Below are 18889 nucleotides of genomic sequence, written 5' to 3'. Positions count from 1 at the left end.
TGCCCCGAATGAGCTTGATAGGGTTTCAGCGGTTTCAGTGTTTCAGTTCAAACGTGAAAGCGCTGCGACTTCGGCTTCCTGTCTCGAGTTTCACGAGAGTGTTTGACGTGCTGATAAGTGTGGATCTGAAGGTGATTAACTTCCAATTCTTCATTACATTCATTCTCTCTCCCAATTCTTACATCATAATAGCTATTTATATGAGAGTTAAAAGTAAGGTTTTATTTTGTGAGTGAAAAATTTTCACAAACAAAATAAGACTTACTTCCAACAGAAATATTAAACGAAGTTTTTGTACAACTGTCCTGTTTTCATAATGAAATAGATACATTCAAAATTTCTATAAAAACACATGTTGACATCTCTTGTCAGTTAACTATTTTCATGTTATCGCATTTGCTGTGAAGTGGCCGTGTCAGGTGACGCCGAATCACTTGCTTACCAACAAACAGTATTGTTTACAGCTTACGCGTTTTATTCAAAGTCACACCTTAAGTTCTTGCTAGTGTTTAATGTCTGGCATAATGAAGAACAATAGTGAGGAATTGTGTGTTCCTAACGATATTGAAGATGCTGCAAAAAGAGCTTCAATTGAATTGTTACCAAACAAATCGGCTTAGCAGTACGACATCGCACATTCAAATTTTCTTAGCTGGTATAGACTTAAAAAAGTCGAAGGAAATTTCAGCGAAACCGTCTTCGTAGCCTATCTAGAAGAGAAATCAAAAATATGAAACTCGTCAACTTTGTGGAGCAAGTTTTCAATAATAGCATTCATAAAGCGAAAAAATGAAAGTCATAGGCTCAAAAAATCAAAAACTCTTACGTTTGAACAAGTCCAGAGGTTTATAAATGAGGTTCCAGATGAAAAATATCTGATTATAAAAGTTGATACTATTTTCGGAATATATGGAGCCTGCCGACGTGGAAAGCTGTGCCATTGATTCATTTTTTTTTATTCAAGTAGGACAATCCTAATTTACAAAAAATAAAATAGTTAACATACCTATTTTACAATAAGTACTCTTTGATCATTCCCATATTGATTTCAATTTAAGAGCCGCCGGTATACAGCTGTTTCAGCCTATTGGGCATCGTCAGTACCGGGCAGGCGGTCCTTGATTGAAGACAAAATGAGACGAAACCAAGAAAGTACTTGATAAAAATAGCCCCAGGTTGACTTGGGTGTCACACCAATAGGTGGTTCCACTTATGTTTCGCTTGCGTTTACGTAGCTATTTTTATCAAGTACCTACTTTCTTGGTTTTTTCCCATTTTGTCTTCAATCGAGGACCGCCTGCCCGGTACTGACGATGCCCAATAGGCTGAAACAGCTGTATACCGGTGGCTCTTGAATTGAAATCAATATGGGAATAATCAAAGAGTAATTATCCATTTATTTTTTGATTTTCATGGAATTATTTTCCAGCAGATTGACTGCTTTAACCTTTCTAGATTATATATATGGAAATATTTAAAAGGTTAGTATGGAGAAAATTTCTATAGAATAAAGATGACTTTAGTATTGGAATTGAATCCTATTTGGAATGTTTTATTAAAAAAGTCAGCAATGTATGAAAGTCAGCAACGATATTGATGAGATTTTAATTCTCCTCATCTCCAGCAGTAGATTTTTGTATATTTCACAACCATTGCATTAAGGGAGTGTTTTTAACAAGTTTTGAGGTTAGAGTACTGCCTACCGAATACTATTATTCGTTTGAATTACTTCAAAACTATTGCTGTGTTTTATTGTCAGTTTTATTATCAGTATACAGTATTCAATATGAATAATGCTATTACTGTCAAAATTTCATACTTAATAAATAATGGTCGTTGAGAATCTTGATTTTTTGCTTCACAGATGTACCGTATTGCTCGATTTTGTTGCATTAAAATGCCCTGCATGTGGTTGTTACCAACCCTTCAGAAGGCAAAGCCATAACGCAGAATCGATTAGTGAATGATAAATAATTTTTTGCGTTGGACAGTGGATATGACACGAACTGTATAACATGCAGGTACTAGTTTGCTTTTGAGAGCCTCAATATGATTGTCGAAATTCGTTTTATCTGAAAACCTTTGGACCACAGTGAAAATTACGAGACCAGCTTGAAATTTTTTAGGTGCATATAATCCACCCGATTCATTGAATACTTAGTGGAAAAACCGATGTAACAAAAAAAAGAGTTCGGTTTCAAGATCTCAGTTGAACAATAAGCTCATTACATGTTTTCATTTTTCATACTTTTCTTACATTGAAAAAAGGAGGAATGTCAAAATATTTTCATTGAGATAGGTTTTCTTCCCAACAGGATATGGAAACCAGAACAATATGCCTCTTCTTACTGTTTTTGAAGACAGTTTCCTGTAAAATTGGCCTGAGGTGTGATATGATTCCAGAGGGAGTTACTGCTCCTCGATACAAAGAGGACCTTGGCAGATACAGAATTGACATTTCCGGAAATCCAGATTCCTATGTACCTGGAGAACAATACACAGGTAATATATAAGGAATGTTATTTATGAATCTGTTGAAAAATCTGTTTAAAATCTGTCGCACCCCTACGAACGAAAGTTGTGCGAGCTATGGACTAACGAGGTCTTACCTTTTAACGTGTGATTCCTAACACGGGTTGGACGATAACAAGTGAAAATCGATCGTTCAGCCTGGGGCTTGAAGCATCGACCAACACAGCGGTCGATTTGAGTGAGTGAACAGAGCACCCACGTCGAATCGACCGGCTCCGACCGACCATAAATATATATATACCTTAACCTCATTCATGTACTATATTGTGTAGCAATCCTATGAATGATATCTGATTCAAATCCATGACGAATGTTTGGAAGACAAATTGAATAGGAAAACGTGTTTTTCGTATGATTCAATGTTCATGTAAAAAAAGTTGTTTCGTTGTTTTTTTTTTCGTGTAATTCAATGATTATATGAACTTGTTCGAAACTTGTTGTTTCGAAAGGGCTTCATCTTCCAGTGTGTGTCTGAAAGTTACTTCTTTATATTGATCTACAGATCTTTGGGAAGATTTCATTTTCAAACTAATCCTTTTGGTTTTCAATGGAAGGTTTCTACATTCGTCTGCAAGAAGATGGGACAGTTCAAAGTCAGAACCTTTCTAAAAATTATTCTGCCCCAAAAATACCCCTTTCAATTAAAATTATTTCAACTTTCCACCATATGAAAACGAATTGTTTCTGTTCATATTGTCGATGAGTCTCTTGAAAAAATCAGTGCTTAGGAAATGGAACTGACTCCTGGAGCTGATTTAAGGTATAACAGAATTTGTTCAGCTCAGATATAATCAACTTATATCACCCATATATCCTATATATCCCGTACTGAAAATGAAAATGTGCCAAAATGAGAACTTGATTGAATATATTGGTTTTTCTTTTCTTTCCCCTTCTCAAGTCAAAAGACTCAACAGTTGAATTTTTTTTGTACCCAATCTGTACGTATTCAGAACGTTCCTCTTTGGTCTATGGACCAATGCAGTTCCAAAGAATATAATAGAAAAGTACAGAGAGTCTCATATAACTATGTTATGGCTTTTCAGATAGTTTTTGCTTGTGAATCTTTAGCTCCTCACAAATAGTCTTCAAGATACCTTTGCTTCCAATGCTAGTTTTCCCGTTTTTCTATCATTCACCAATGATCTGTTGGATGAGACCAGAAATCCACCATATCAATTGCCTTGTTTTTCTGTTTATTTGTAAATACATCACCAGTTGTTGCTAATTTTCGACGACAGTAAGAGAGTTTATGTTTCAAAGAAGATCAGATGAATATTTTGGCTTGAGGTGGCTGTAACCAAGTAGAAAATGAATTTACAGAAAGTCAATAATAATAATGTATATAGATCGTTGAACACGCCACCCACACAGCACCAGATATTCATGGAATATTCGCTCTATATCATAAAACGGTAATATATATTACAAATATTCATAGAATATTCTTGGAATATATACATGCCTTTAGAATATTCATAGAATATGCTTGAATGAATATGGCAGGATTATTCTCAAAGGAATGGGCATAGAATGTCTATAAATGGATTATTCTCTCGTGAACATTCCAAGAATAATATCGATCGAATATACCATATGGTATATTTTTAGAATATATCCCCAGGGTATATTTTGAAATATTCTATACAGTGTATTACTAAAATTTTGAATTATCTTATGATAACGTATTCAAATAATTCGATATTATTAATAACAAAAATATTTGAAGATTTTAATCTAATGAATAACTTAATTTATGTAATCCTTATAGTGGTAACCAGTTTTTCAACTCTTCGACAGAACGACAAAAAAATTCGAATGGTCCAATAAATGAATCAATTGCATTAATAAATCAGTTTATTCTCATCCTATTTTTCTTTTTGTATTTGAAATTATTCAATCACAAAGCGACAAATCCTGGCAACAGAGAAATGAGGAAGTGAAGTATTGGAGTGAACGTTTCTCATTGGTCAATTGAAGTGTAGCGCGCGACAGTCGAAGCTCTGTGAAAGCGGCCCCTTAACGCTTGACAGCTTTGCTTTGAAATCGACAATTGGTTCAACATGGCGGTTGGCATTGTATCATTTTCTCATGTTTACTGTACCATTTATAGTTTGAGGCTGTCCAATTTGCAGTGCAGCGAATAGTTTTCTTTTGCATCTTCAAACAGTAGAGTTACATATTCAGTCTTTGAGAAAAGTAAGTAAAAGACAATAGTATCGATAATAAATTCATGGTGCTTAACCTACAATACCTCATTTTAGGCCCGAGGAGAGTGGTTGGTGTGTGGGATTTGTTGGTGTGACTAAGTAGGTACATGTTTAAACGAGAGTGATTTCAGTTGTGTATCTTCAGCTTACATTTTTTTGAGAGTAGGAACATCCAAATTTAAATACATTTCTAATATTTGTAATATGAACATATTCAGGAATATTTTATTCAGTGAATAAATATCCCGATTTTTTTTTATTTTGATATTGGTAGTGTTTCTAGTTGAATATTTCAGTGTGTATTGTTTTTGGAATATATTTATTTTTTTATTATGTGTCTCATTACTTGTGTGGATCTCGCATCAACATGCAACTATTTTAAGACATCCAATATGTCATATATATACCTAATATCATTTACTCATCACATTCTTGTAATATTCCAAATATTCCTAGAATATTCATAGAATATATTTGAAGAATATTCTGTAGTGATTCCCTTCTTTATATTCCTATAATAAACTTAGAATATTTCAAGAATATTCCTCGAGTTCTATTTCTGGTATATTCCTAATAGAATATACCTTACATTGTCACAGAATATTCCAAGAATATTCCCCAGGAATATCCTTAGAATGTATCAAATGTTCGCCAGGAGCACTTTCATGGCATATTCATAGCATAATACAAAATCCTTAAATGTATATTCATGAAATATTCCTCGAATATGTATTGCTATGTAGGCAAGTTAATTGTTGGGTATCAAATTGGATGCCAATATACCTTGTGACTATCTCATTGGTCGAATGGCAAGAACATCTTTTTAGAAACTTGAAAAATCATTCATAACTAGAAATTTTTACTCATTTCCGTAAGTTATGAACTCCAAATCGAAGGTATATTCTGAGAAATATCCTGCATAATTCCACCCAGAAAAGAACCATCCGTCCAATATAAGAAACAAACTTCAAGCAAGCTCAGTAGCCCAGATCATCGAAATGAGTTCAGAAACTAGTAGTCTCTTTTCGAAGGACATTCCTATAGGAAATATTCTAAGTGTTTGAGAGCGGTATATAGATAAAGTACGCGGTGAACAGCAGCAACCTATCGCTACAAGGTTAATCTCAATACACCTGAGACTACAGTTTTCCTCTTCTTTAGCAGAAAGGCGTTCTGATGGAATGAATTCAAATCCAGTCTAGGGTCTTCATTAACAACCCTAAGTGGGAGATTGATTTTTAGGAGTGCACCTCATCACATCACCCAAATTTCTTTGACAGAATCATGTCTTCATTCCAACCAACCCTAGTGCTCGGTACACTCACAATTAATTTCTATAGGAGCAGCAAGTTACTTAATCATCTCTCCTTCATAAACACAACCAACGACGTAATTCACGTACAAGCAGTACAAAACAAACCATCATTAACCCCTGGAATACTCCTGTTTCATAAATCAAAGGAATTTCAGAGCCACTCAGACGCTAATAAATCTGTTCCTACATTCAACTCGAGCCACGCAAAAGCTGAGGTTCGCGTCAAAATCCAATCCAATGGAATCCTGTAATATATAGGCGATGCTGAATGACTAATGGATTCTCTACGGATGCGTGTGTGGTACATATTCACTTCATCGAACACTCGTAACCTCCGCGTATTTTTGCACGGGGAAATCAGGACTCGAATGTACAGAACATATGGTTGTTTCAAACGATTTTTCCGTTTTTATTAGTCTACATCAAAGTGTAATATCTCAGGTGAATATTAGGTTAGGTTAGGTCTAAAGTGAGTGGGTCTATTCGACCCTCCACCGCAACCCGCAAGGGTTTATTGTGGCTCACTCCTATTCACACAATTATGAAAAAAAAAATTAGTGAAAACGCAAATATATTCAAAGATAAAGTAGGTCCTAGATAATATTTGATATCAGACATTAACAATGGAATGTAGAGTGGGGAGTCTGCAATCACTGACTGTTTAGTTGGTGAGTCTGCGCACTCTCATAAACACACAGTCTGATTAGAACTCGGCCGATAGTTGTCCAACTTTGTAATTGAATCAGAATTGAGAAGCCTATCTAAGTTGTTTCTGATTATTCAGTCGGCCGACTGGAATGGCTTAGATGTGCGGACTCACAATACGATTCTATACTAATAAGCATCCAACTAAACTATCGACTGATAAAAAGTCTGTAGTGTGCTCTTGCCCTTAACGAAGCCGATTAGTTTGTATGGTAAGTGATCATTCAAGTCAGATGGTAAGAGTACGGCTCTGCCGAACTGTATAAACCTGTTTGTTTGAAGGTGGTTGATAATGTTTCGTGGTGTATTTCATCAGTTCGGACTTCCATTGTCTAATATAATATAAATTGATTCGAACGCTCTGAAAAAAATAAAAAGATTAACCGAAAATAACAATTTTATTGAAACAAAAAACTGAAATTACAAGGAAATATCATACAAGCTACAACCAGAAAATAAAAAATTGAAACATTAATTAAATCTAAAGCTAATATTAATTAAAATTAAAAGATTGCAAACCAAGTTACGTCACGACGTTTCGAATGTTAGTATCCACAATCGTCTTCGGGTGATAACTGGACTTATTCTCCCGAGGTCATTCGGGTGCTTTCACCTTTCACTTATCCCCTCTCTCCTCTTTTCGCTTCATTGGTTTTGGCGGGAGATTAACGTTTGGCGGGAGTTGGTCGTTTTTCGGTTGATAAGAGGTTTCCATATATTACGTATCTCTACGCTAGCTTGACTAAATGCGTTGTTGGACAACATATGCGCGGCTTTCTTGAATTTTCTCCTAAACCAGTATTCCTCTTTGTGGATGATTTCAGCTTGAGCTCTTTTGTATTATATTGATGAGTCCAAACATGCTCTGCTATTCCGGATTTGCTGGCTTCTCCTCGCTGGGTGTGTTTCTTGTGCTCAGCAATGCGAACTTTCAATGACCTCTTAGTTTCACCGATGTATGATTCTCCGCACTCGCAGGGTATCCGGTAAATGCAATTCTTGTAATCGCAGTCCGCGTTTGATGGCCTGGTTTTTGTGAGGCTGCTACGGATAGTGTTCCCAGATCTGAAGCAGGTCCTGATATTATACTTGGACCCAATCTTTCATATCCTTTCCGATAATCCTCTGATGTAGGGAAGTACAAGTACTGGTTGTGGCAGCTTCTCTTCTTCGTGGAGCCCTTGCTGTCTTCTAGCTAAAGCCTGTTCTACTATCACTCTGGACGGTCTAGTAGGGTCTTGATGATTCCTCTCTTAGTCGACTGATGGTGGTTGGATTTCTGGTTCAGATACTATCCTATGTGAGTAGGTTTTCGATATACAGATGTTTCCCATTTAGTGTCGGTCTTCTTCACCAATATGTCTAAGAAAGGCAATTCGTTGTGGACTTCCTTCTCCATTATGAAAGTAATGGAAGGACTTACGTTGTTGATGTGCTTCAGAAAAATGTCTAGTTCTGCATTCCCATGGTTTCATATCATGAAGATGTCGTCTACGTATCTCAAGCATCTTCTTGTGGGCTTCTTCAATGGCCAGAGTTTCGAACCACTCTATATATATATCAGCTATAATCTGTGAAAGTGGCGATCCCATTGGCAGTCCCTCATCTTGAGTAAAAAATTCGTCCTTCAGTTGGAAGTAGCACCTTCGTATACAGCATCCCAGTAATCATCCCAGTAATTCCTTGATTACTTGTATCGGTGAGGTTGTTCTATTTTTCAGGTTTCCATCTTCGGATAGCTACTTCTGTATGATTTGAAGTACTTCTTCGACAAGAAGTACTGGTGTAGAGGCTTTCCACGTCGAAACTGATCAATTGATTCTGCTCTTTGACTTCGATTCCCCCTAGTAGTTCAACGAAATGTCTTGAATTTTTCACAAAATTTGATGTTTTACCTTGCAATGGTTTAATTTTTATTTTTTTTATTTTTTTCAGGGATTTCAAATCAATTTATATTATATTAGACAATGGAAGTCCGAACTGATGAAATATCTATAAACCTGACTCGGTCCCCAACGGGGCAGGCACAAAGTATGTGCTCTGCTGTTTCATCGTTAATGAGGTAGTCGGATAGTCAAGGTGCAAGATTCCCACCTTGATACCCGCGACAACCTTTCAATATGAGGGTTTTAGCACGTCAGCTACACCTGACGATGCCTTAGATTCAACCGTGTAGAGCTTTTTCGCCTTTGGTTTTGGTGAATCATCACTTGAGCACAAACATTTCCTAACCTGCTCATGGGGGTTTATTCCTCCTTAGACAGATTCTGCGTAGGTCGCTCAAGAGTTTCGTGTAAGGCGGTTTTATAAGGTACCCCGCTCTTTTTTTCAGGGATTTCAAATCAATTTATATTATATTAGACAATGGAAGTCCGAACTGATGAAATATCTATAAACCTGATTCGGTCCCCAACGGGGCAGGCACAAAGTATGTGCTCTGCTATTTCATCGTTAATGAGGTAGTCGGATAGTCAAGGTGCAAGATTCCCACCTTGATACCCGCGACAACCTTTCAATATGAGGGTTTTAGCACGTCAGCTACACCTGACGATGCCTTAGATTCAACCGTGTAGAGCTTTTTCGCCTTTGGTTTTGGTGAATCATCACTTGAGCACAAACATTTCCTAACCTGCTCATGGGGGTTTGTTCCTCCTGAGACAGACTCTGCGTACGTCGCTCAAGAGTTTCGTGTAAGGCGGTTTTATAAGGTACCCCGCTCTTAAGGAGACGTCTCAATCGTTTCCTGGCTGCACCACCAAACCTTTTTTTAGGTTCAGTTATTGAATCAGGAGTTGGGGAGTTGAGAAGCTCTCGCTCCTAAACTAAATTTACCGGGAGGTCAGTTGGAGTCGTAAGCTCGACATCCATCTCCTCTATAGACTCAGCGTCAGAAATAATTTTTAAGTTTACTCTGTCCATAAAAGTCCCACGAGTAGCTAGTGAAAGAAGGTCCGAGAAGGCGCCCGGTATTTCGAAGGTTCCGTAGATACACCTCATAGGCTCAGTGTCATTCATCCTCTTGGCACGAATACACACACCTTAGGACTAAGCCATCGTTGGCATGCCATTCAGTTAGGGAACAACAGAACCACAAGTGATTCCGTCATTCCAGTGTCCAGCGGGGATACATGGAAGCAGGCATCCGACGGCCTGTTTGCTCACCCCCACATCCCAAACCAATGCACTATCAAAAAACAGCATGCACAGTGGTTCAGGCATTGAAAGACAGCCAACCCGCCGAGTGAATATTAATTCAATTCAATCGAAATAAGCACTATTTGAATCAGTATACTATTGCCAACGTAACACAAGTCGAAGATTGGGTACTCGGGATTCGATGGAGTCGACGACGGCCGTTTTTTGCCTAGTCTCAATTGGCGAAGGTTGCACCGGTGTGAAAATCATCGAAGTGCTTGGAAAAATTCCAGTCGGTTGGCGAAAGGTCTGGGGAGTTTGGGTGAGTGAACGGTGGTTTGTGGAAGGTACGACCGGCGATGTCGTGGAGCAACATCGGACCTCTTCTGTTGACCAGTGCCAGCTGCTGCTAACGCAATTTTTGGTACATTTCGTCGATTTCCTCACAATATGACTCTGCTGTGATGATTTGGCTCGGTTGCAGAAAGTTATAGTTAATCACACTAGCTGCTGACCTCTATACAGAAACCATGATTTTTTTTGATAGGTTTTCATTTTTGGATGGCTCATTGGTGTCCAACCACTGTCCTAAACGTCTCCTGTTGAAGTAGAGGATATACTTTTCATTACATGTGACGACCCGTTTCAAGAAGATCGTTTTGGTTGCACAAAAGCAGAAAAGAGCAGATCTTCCTTTAATAAACAGCATCATTGTGTAGGTTACAAAATTCTCTATCGATCAGCGTACCCCACGACACAGTAGAATGAATATTTATTGTGATATGGAAGTACAAAAATACACATGATATTAAAACAACCAGTACAATGCATTGTAGAGTTATCTTGTTCGACTGGAAAATGGTGCCAAGGAAAAAATAAAAATCTGTCGAATGGCTCATTTCAAATATGTCAACTCACCCTTTCAATATCAGTCAATCATTACTTTCCAAATCTCAACTGTCACGATCTATCAATCAATCGATCATTTATTTCCCATAATTGACAACATACATTGTATAGGGATAGTCACAAATACTACACAACTATAAAACTTACAAACTAATGAGTGTATATTACAAAGAAATAAATTACATACACAAAAATTCGGTCACAGTAGAAAAAAACTTTGTCTAACAAAAATATTTTGATTTCTTTTTTAAAATCAATTTTTTTGTACAATTTCTTACTGATTCAAGTAATTTGTTGAATAACCTTGGCCGAATACAGTTTGGCGAAGAACTGGTAATATTCAATCTAGCGGTTCTTTTGTCTCGTAATGATGTTGTGTCTATTTCTATAGACAAATGAACATATCTCAAAAATGAATAATCCAGTCAGAGTTAAAATGTTCAGTTTTTTTAAAAGATCTCTACAAGAGTGTTGTTTTGATTTTCCTGCTAAGCACCTTACGATTCTTTTTTATTCAGTGAATGTGTTCATAAAATGTATGGAGTTGCCCCAGAAATGAATCCCATATCTCAAACAAGATTCCACCTGTTCATGGTAGAAGTTCATTAATTGTTCATGAGATATTGATGTTTCGCAATGTGTTTTGAACCTAAGATTTTTGTTTAGTTCAATACCTATAAATTTCACAGTAGCACTGGTTACAATTTCTTGACTGGATAGTTCAATTTTGAAGTCCTCATTGTGTTGTTGGAATAACATTTCAGTAGTTTTGTCTGGATTGAATCATAATTTATTTGACCGAAACTACTTCATCAAAGACTATAATATAGATTCCCATTCATTTTGTAAGATGTTGTTACATTTGTTAGAAATAATCATTGATATATCATCAGCATATAATATAAATCGTATCCTAGGAAATATTGTACAGATTTTATCAATGTAGACAAGAAACAGTATAGGACCTAAAATAGAGCCTTGTGGGACACCTACATTAACTTCGAATTTATTATGATTTTCATACTTTATGCTCATATATTGCACACGATTTCCCAGAAATGGTGCTGTCCAATCTAGAGAAACACCCCTCAATCCGTGAATATTCTTCAAGAAATATAATTTTTGTGGAGGAGTTGATGTTCCTTCATGGCTTTTGACTCTTTAACCCTCCACAATATGAAAAATAAATAAATACAGATCAACAAAGATTCTGCTCGAATGTAAAAACGAAGAAAACTTTTGTAAAGTTCACCCCGAATAGTTACGGCTTTTCTTGAGTTGATCTCTATCTAGTTTATGAACTACAAGTACTAGTCTCTTCTTTCAATACAATAAATTTATTTTGAAGGCAGAAGCTATTCGAGAAACTCAAGAAACATATCATCTTTATTATGGTGGGGGAAGGGGGATCCTATGTAAGTGGTGGCACCAGGATTTTTCATTGAGATTCAATCTTCAATCAACAAAAAAAATGTTGCTGGTGACAAAAGAATGAAAAATTTCACGATTTCGTTGATAATCATCAAAAGAGAGAACTTTCAAAAATACTTGTCTAATAATTAGTCACAATAAATACCAACGACACCAATTTATGAAGATTCCTAATATTAACATTTGTTTAGTTAATGAAACAGCGTTCTTGATTGAACCAAGGATGAAGTCCTGGAAACCCCTAATTCATAATACACATTGAAAACGAGCTGTAAGTCATTAAAAAATGATGCCTACCTCAGATTCTCAATGAGTACAGTTTGCATCTAGTGCAATTTCCGTAAACTGCGAATTGGTATTATTTTTTCATAAGTCGCTCTGTCATCAATAATGATGATATTATAGCAAAATAATGTTGGAGAATTCGTTTTTCAAATACACTGTCTAATACAATTTGACTGTCTATACCTCATTTACCCGCTTTTAATCTTCTTATTAAAGAATTCCTCAAAAATCTTAAAGCATTTTCTCCTTAGAAAGACGTCTGATGGGAATTAATGGAGCCAGATTCAGAAACTTTGTAATTACTTCCAAGATGGAAAACATTCGAATGCATTTTCCACGAATAATCATCAAGAATGAAAATTAGTTTCAATATAATTTGAATTTTCCAGGAGAGATTTCATGAAATGTAATTATGCTCTAACAAAACATCCAACCATTCCAGGAAACGAGGCAAAAATATGAGTTTTAATTAATTCACTTCACTCAGATGCGGACATCTGAGACACTCTATTACGACCGAATTGAGTTTTTGAGGAGAAAGTGATTTGAATTGAATGTGAGTGATTTGTTCATGTTGTTTCTATAATATATTTGAGTTGGATGAAAAAAATTGTTGCTTGAATTTGTTGCATCAATATCGAAACATCTTGAAAGGAACGGTTCCATAACAATGGTTGAAAAAAAGGATATTTTATTAAGCGCTTCCTATCTTTGAATAATAAATAAAACAATTTTATATAAGTCCATGGTGATTTGGCAAAGCAGACTGAATGAAAAACAACTAATTTGACAGATATAGCTCCAACAAGATGTACTTTATCAATTGTCAAAGTGTGGAAGTCCCTTTTGGAAGACCCTATACCTTAAAAATGCTGTATTTTTTAACGAGCAAGAAAATTGTTCGTTCCTCGTGAGAATGAAGTTAGTCGATTACGTAAATCATTCGAAATAGCGGCCATTTCTCGCTAGTAGAATCCTTCAATTTTCATATGACTCGTAACAGGAATATTTTAAAATTTCATAGACGAGGAATATCATATAACAGAAAGTAACATAAAAAATCATTAGGAATATTTTATAATTTCATTCTTTTTCAGATAGTTGAACGGTTAAAAAATAAGTAGGTGATAATGAAACCCGAACGACTAGCACTCGGGTCTAACATTCTAACAAGCATCTCACAAATCGGTATGACCATTTCAGAATAGTTTCATGAATTTTTGATAGTTCGCATTTCATTATCAAATGAAGAACGTTTGAAAAAATATATTTTTTTTGTCAAATTACAGATTTCTGATGGGGTACACTCGTTTTCACCGAAACCACGTCTTCAATTATATAATTCAAAACGAAATGACGATTTAATGAATACGTTTGACATTTGACAACATATTTTGAAGTAGGAAATCCACAAGGCTTACTTGGGATTGAAAATAATTGAAACACAACTATAAGTATAGAATAGAATATTTATTTACCAATATTTGATACAATAGTGAACATTTGGCACGTCACTTAAATACTATAGAGTCATGTAAGAAAATAAATAAAGACAGATTAAAAACTGATTCACATTTTTTCACAAAAAAATATTTTAAAAATATGATTGTACAATATAACTTAATACTTGTCAAATTCACAAAAAAACAGGTTTATATTGACAAAATAAAATATTTAAACTGCACACAGAGTTTACACGATGACGAAATAATTTAAATTCCTCAACCCTCCTATTTTCACTTTGACAGATCATTTATTTCTACTTATGAACTCATGAAGATAACTTCATTTCTTTGAGAGCAAAGGAACACAGTTAAATAAAATGATACATTTATAGTATAGAGAATTTTAAATGCAGCTGTGTTATGCCCAGGTATTGACAATAATTTTTTATGTCGTGTATCGTACATGTGCCTTTCGGCAGAGGTATTATAAAGTTATGAATTTGCTCATCTGTTATTGGCCTCGAACTCAGAGAGATATGAATCTAGTCAACTCTGATTGGTTATGGATCATTTTCCACGAGAATTTTTTCCCCATTTTCAAACGACTCCATTGAAAACAGCTTTATTGCAATCATTGGAGTACAAACAGGAAAGGAAATGTGATTTTCGTTCAATTCAATGTTCATATGAAAGTAGTTGTTCCGAAACGACTTTTTTTCCCAGTTTGTATCTGAAAGTATCTTCTATGCATGACGTGCACATCTTTGTGAAGACTTTATTTTGTACTCAATTGTTTTCTTCCTTCCTTTGGGAGTTTCCCAATTTTTTTATTTGAAGATGGAGCCATGGGAGCCAGAACGTTTTTTCAAAAATCCAATCAATATGCCGATGTTGTTGATTAACTTCTGAAACAAAATGGTCTCTATCCGTATGTTTCTTCAAGACGGATAGCCAGGTACGATCGATTTCTAAGGAAATGAAATATATTTGAAGAAAAAAGAATTGGAACTTTCTATGTTTTTACCACTTCTATTTGTAACTAACATTACTGCAGTTTCGTCCTATAAGGACATTTTCAAACTTATACAATAAACTAACGTTTTTTTAAACGTTGATTACAAATAAAAGTGGTAAAAAAACATAGAAAGTTTCAATTTTCTTTTCTTCATTATCACTTCCTACCACGTATAGTAACGGCTACATCCACCAATTTATTGAAATATATTTCTCTCTAGATATGAGATTATACGCTGATTCATTGAATTATTTCCCAGCGTATTGTTCTTGGGTAATTATCCTTGTCTTGTTCCATCTAACTATTTTTATCGAATAATTTTGATCCTGATAATTTTCTATTTCTGATATGATCATTATTTTCTGGGAAAGAAAGTTTTTGGCTTTCTACTACTCCATCTTAATACAAAAAAAAGAAGGATGAGGGAGTCTTCCAAAGAAAGGAAGGATGTAACTCTATACATGGATGTGTAGATCATACAAAGAAGTAACTTTCAGACAAACTGAAAGAAAGTCTTCCTGAAACAGCTACTTTCATATAAACATTGAATTATACGAAAGAAAAAATTCTTTCGAAACAAATACTTCTATATGAACACTGAATTATACTGAAGATACTTTTCTCTACTCAGTTTGTATTTCAAACATTCGTTGTGGAATAAAAATCAGATATCATTCACATGAGTTCTACTTTAAATGAATGGTAACAAATTGCACTTACATAGAACACTGTCATCCTCACTGGTATACATCGATGTTTCGCCGTAAGACACTTGCCCTAAGGCTCTTCAGTACCAAATTGGATAATATTATAGAAAATGCACACACTTCATTCATGAATTACGATTTTTTAATGCCACGGAATAAGCTTGATCTGCTTATGTCATCGATGACATCGTAATGACATTCATTCACCTATTTGATTTAATTCAAGCCAAGAGGAATCTCATTTGAATTGAAGGGGTTACATTTTTTAGCAGTGAATAATATTTGGAAAAGAAAGTTTTTGGCTTTCTCATCCTTCTTTTTTTTTGTATCAAGATGGAGTAGTAGAAAGCCAAAGACTTTCTTTTCCAAAAATTAATCACTCCTAAAAAATATAATTCCTTCAATTCATCTTTATTTTCATTCTTAAACACTTTCGATTTTTTTTCATAGTGTGGAAAGGCGAAAATCCCCAGAAAAGTCGATTAAAATCTGTTTCACCCACAAAACATTACTTTTTTCATATTGTTAAACCCTTGAATCATTTATATGATAATGAATGGGAAAGTATACGGTTTTATGCAAACAATAAAACAATTAACTCCTTCCCTCAAAGTGCTCCGAGAAAATGCTAATTTATATTCGGGCTCTAACGCGGTTCAAGGAAATTTGCAGAAGTAATGAAGCCATTTTATGAGACCATCTTTGCATCCTTTATTTCTTACCCGTACACAGTGAATCTACAAAAAAAATATTTTTTTAACATCGCGATGACTGCCATATTTTTTTAAATAATTGGACTCATATTCTGAAAATTAGTAATGCTAGGTATTTAGGTATATTCTATCAAGCATATAAGTCGGCACAAACTTCCATATTCCAAATGAAACATCGTTTATCATTGACATTTTTGGATACTTGGAGAAACTCTAATATGAGTTTATTTTATACATCTTTCATGAAAAATGAATGGTTCTCAGAATATTCGTTTGCTCAGTCAAAAAACTAAGAAATTTAGCTATTGAGTAAATCCCAAATGAAATGAACGAGCCTATCAGTGTTTGTTTGAAGGTGGTTGACAATGAGTCGTGGTGCATTTCATCAGTTTGGACTTCCATTGTCTAATATAATGAAATTGAAAGATTCCAAACCAAGTTATCTCACGACGTTTCGATTGTTAGTATCCACAATCGTCTTCGGGTGATAATTGGACTTATTCCCCCCCCCCCCCCCAATGCCCCACTCCGGGGTTGAGTGCCCTGAAGTAAAAGCTTCGCCCCACATCTAGTTTGCGAGGAAAACCTAATACCCCACTCCATCCACCCCCGCTCTCAGAGCGGTCCGTCCTCAACTTACTGATGGGCACTTCAGCAAGATTGACATATGACTTCTTTTGGTCGAAAGTCAGCCTTTAGGTGCTTATACTTTCTGATCGGTGCCCCCAAAAACTAACCGGCGGCTGTTGTGTTTAGCGTCGGGCATTCCTCAGTGAATCTAAGGAAAAGTGAATCACGGTCGCGGTCGAATTGTTCTGCTCTGAACCTACCTAAAATAGAGTTTATCTGATTAGTTTTACGCTTACCTGAGTCGCCTGACGGCAACTCGCGGAGGTGGTCGTTGATTTTGCTTTGTCGGCCTTGCATGTTTATCCCTTTCTCTGAATCTGGGTGGACTTATCCCTCCGAGATCCGATTATTTATAGGCCATTCGAGTGCTTTCACCTATCTCCTTCTCTCTCTCTCCGCTTCATTGGTTTCAGCGGGTGATGACCGTTTGGTTGTAGCTGGTCGTTTTTCGCCTGATTAGAGGTTTCCATATGTCACGTATCTCAACGCTAGCTTGACTAAATGCGTTATTGGATAACATATACGCGGCTTCTTTGAATTTTCTACTAAACCAGTGTTCCTCTTTGTGGATAATTTCAGCTTGAGCCCACTTATTATTATGTCGATGAGTCCAAACATGCTCTGCTATTCCGGATTTGCTGGTTTCTCCTCGCTGTGTATGTTTCTTGTGCTCAGCAATGCGAACTTTCAATGGCCTCTTAGTTTCGCCGATGTATGATTCGCCGCACTCGCAGGGTATCCGGTAAATGCAATTCTTCGAATCGCAGTCCGCGTTTGGTGGCCTGTTTTTCGTGAGGCTGCTACGGATAGTGTTTCCGGATCTGAAGCAGGTTCTGATGTACTTGGATCCATTTCGTATCCTTTCCGATAATCCTCTAATGTAGGGAGGTACAAGTACTGGTTGTGGCGGCTTCTCTTCCTTGTGGAGCTCTTGCTGTCTTCTAGACAAAGCTACCATCACTCTGAAGTAACCATTTCGTTGAAGGTCACTTTTGATGATACCTAGTTACCTTTCGTAACCTTCCTTTGTATTACAGAGCCCGAAAGCACGGTCTAGTAGAGTCTTGGTGATTCCTCTCTTAGTCGATTGATGGTGGTTGGATCATCATTTCCCGCTAAAACCAATGAAGCTGAGAGAGAGAAGAGGGGATAGGTGAAAGCACTCGAATGACCTATAAATAGTCGGATCTCGGAGGAATAAGTCCAGTTATCACCCGAATACGATTGTGGATACTAACAATCGAAACGTTCGTGACATAACTTGGTTTGGAATCTTTTAATTTTTATTTTTCATTTTTTGTTGATAATAATTTTTCATTTTCAGCTTTTATTGATATTTCAATTTTTCAATTTTTTTGATTGTTGTTTGGTTTTATGTTATTTCTTTGTTATTTCAGTTTTTTTGTTCAATAAAATTGTTATTTACGGTTAATCTATTTAATATTTTTTCTGGAATTTCAAATTACTTTATATTATTTACTTTATATCGTTTATATCGTTCAAAATGTTATACAAGTTGTTCGGAATCGGTAACTGTTCGTATGCATTTTTTCCAAAAACATCACCATAATTATGCCTCATACTCCGTATTCACCTGTGACTTTTTCGTGTTACCAAGATTGAAGAAATCCATTGAAAGAAGGTGTTTTGCGACGATTGAGAGAGCTCAAGGACATACCCAAAAGTGCGAGAAAAAATGCTGGCCCAAGTGTATTATATCTGTATATATAGAAATTGATGGGATAAGTGAATATTTTTTGAAATTCAATTTATATTTTTTTAATAGTAGTAAATAGATCTATAGAAATGAACTTTAAACATTCAAGCCAGTCTCGAATATTCCTACACAGTATGTCG

At 35.8% G+C, this 18889-nt stretch overlaps 1 protein-coding gene across 1 annotated transcript in view; it reads left to right on the top strand.

Annotated features, from left to right (window-relative positions):
- The window catches only part of LOC111510592 (spondin-1), a 48234-nt gene continuing 29345 nt past the window's right edge, over positions 1–18889 (top strand). Inside the window, 2 exon segments of the mRNA XM_074181440.1 lie at positions 1–131; positions 2316–2502. Of these exon segments, the coding sequence (XP_074037541.1) occupies positions 9–131; positions 2316–2502 (310 nt within the window). The 5' untranslated portion in view covers positions 1–8.

This window comes from Leptinotarsa decemlineata, unplaced genomic scaffold, assembly GCF_025532065.1.
Source record: "Leptinotarsa decemlineata unplaced genomic scaffold, Ldec_3_MD MMD2_tig00026314_RagTag_RagTag, whole genome shotgun sequence".
Classification (NCBI taxonomy): Eukaryota; Metazoa; Arthropoda; class Insecta; order Coleoptera; family Chrysomelidae; genus Leptinotarsa; species Leptinotarsa decemlineata.
The sequence above is the reverse complement of the archived record's forward strand: the minus strand, read 5'-3'. Positions and strand labels throughout refer to the sequence as shown.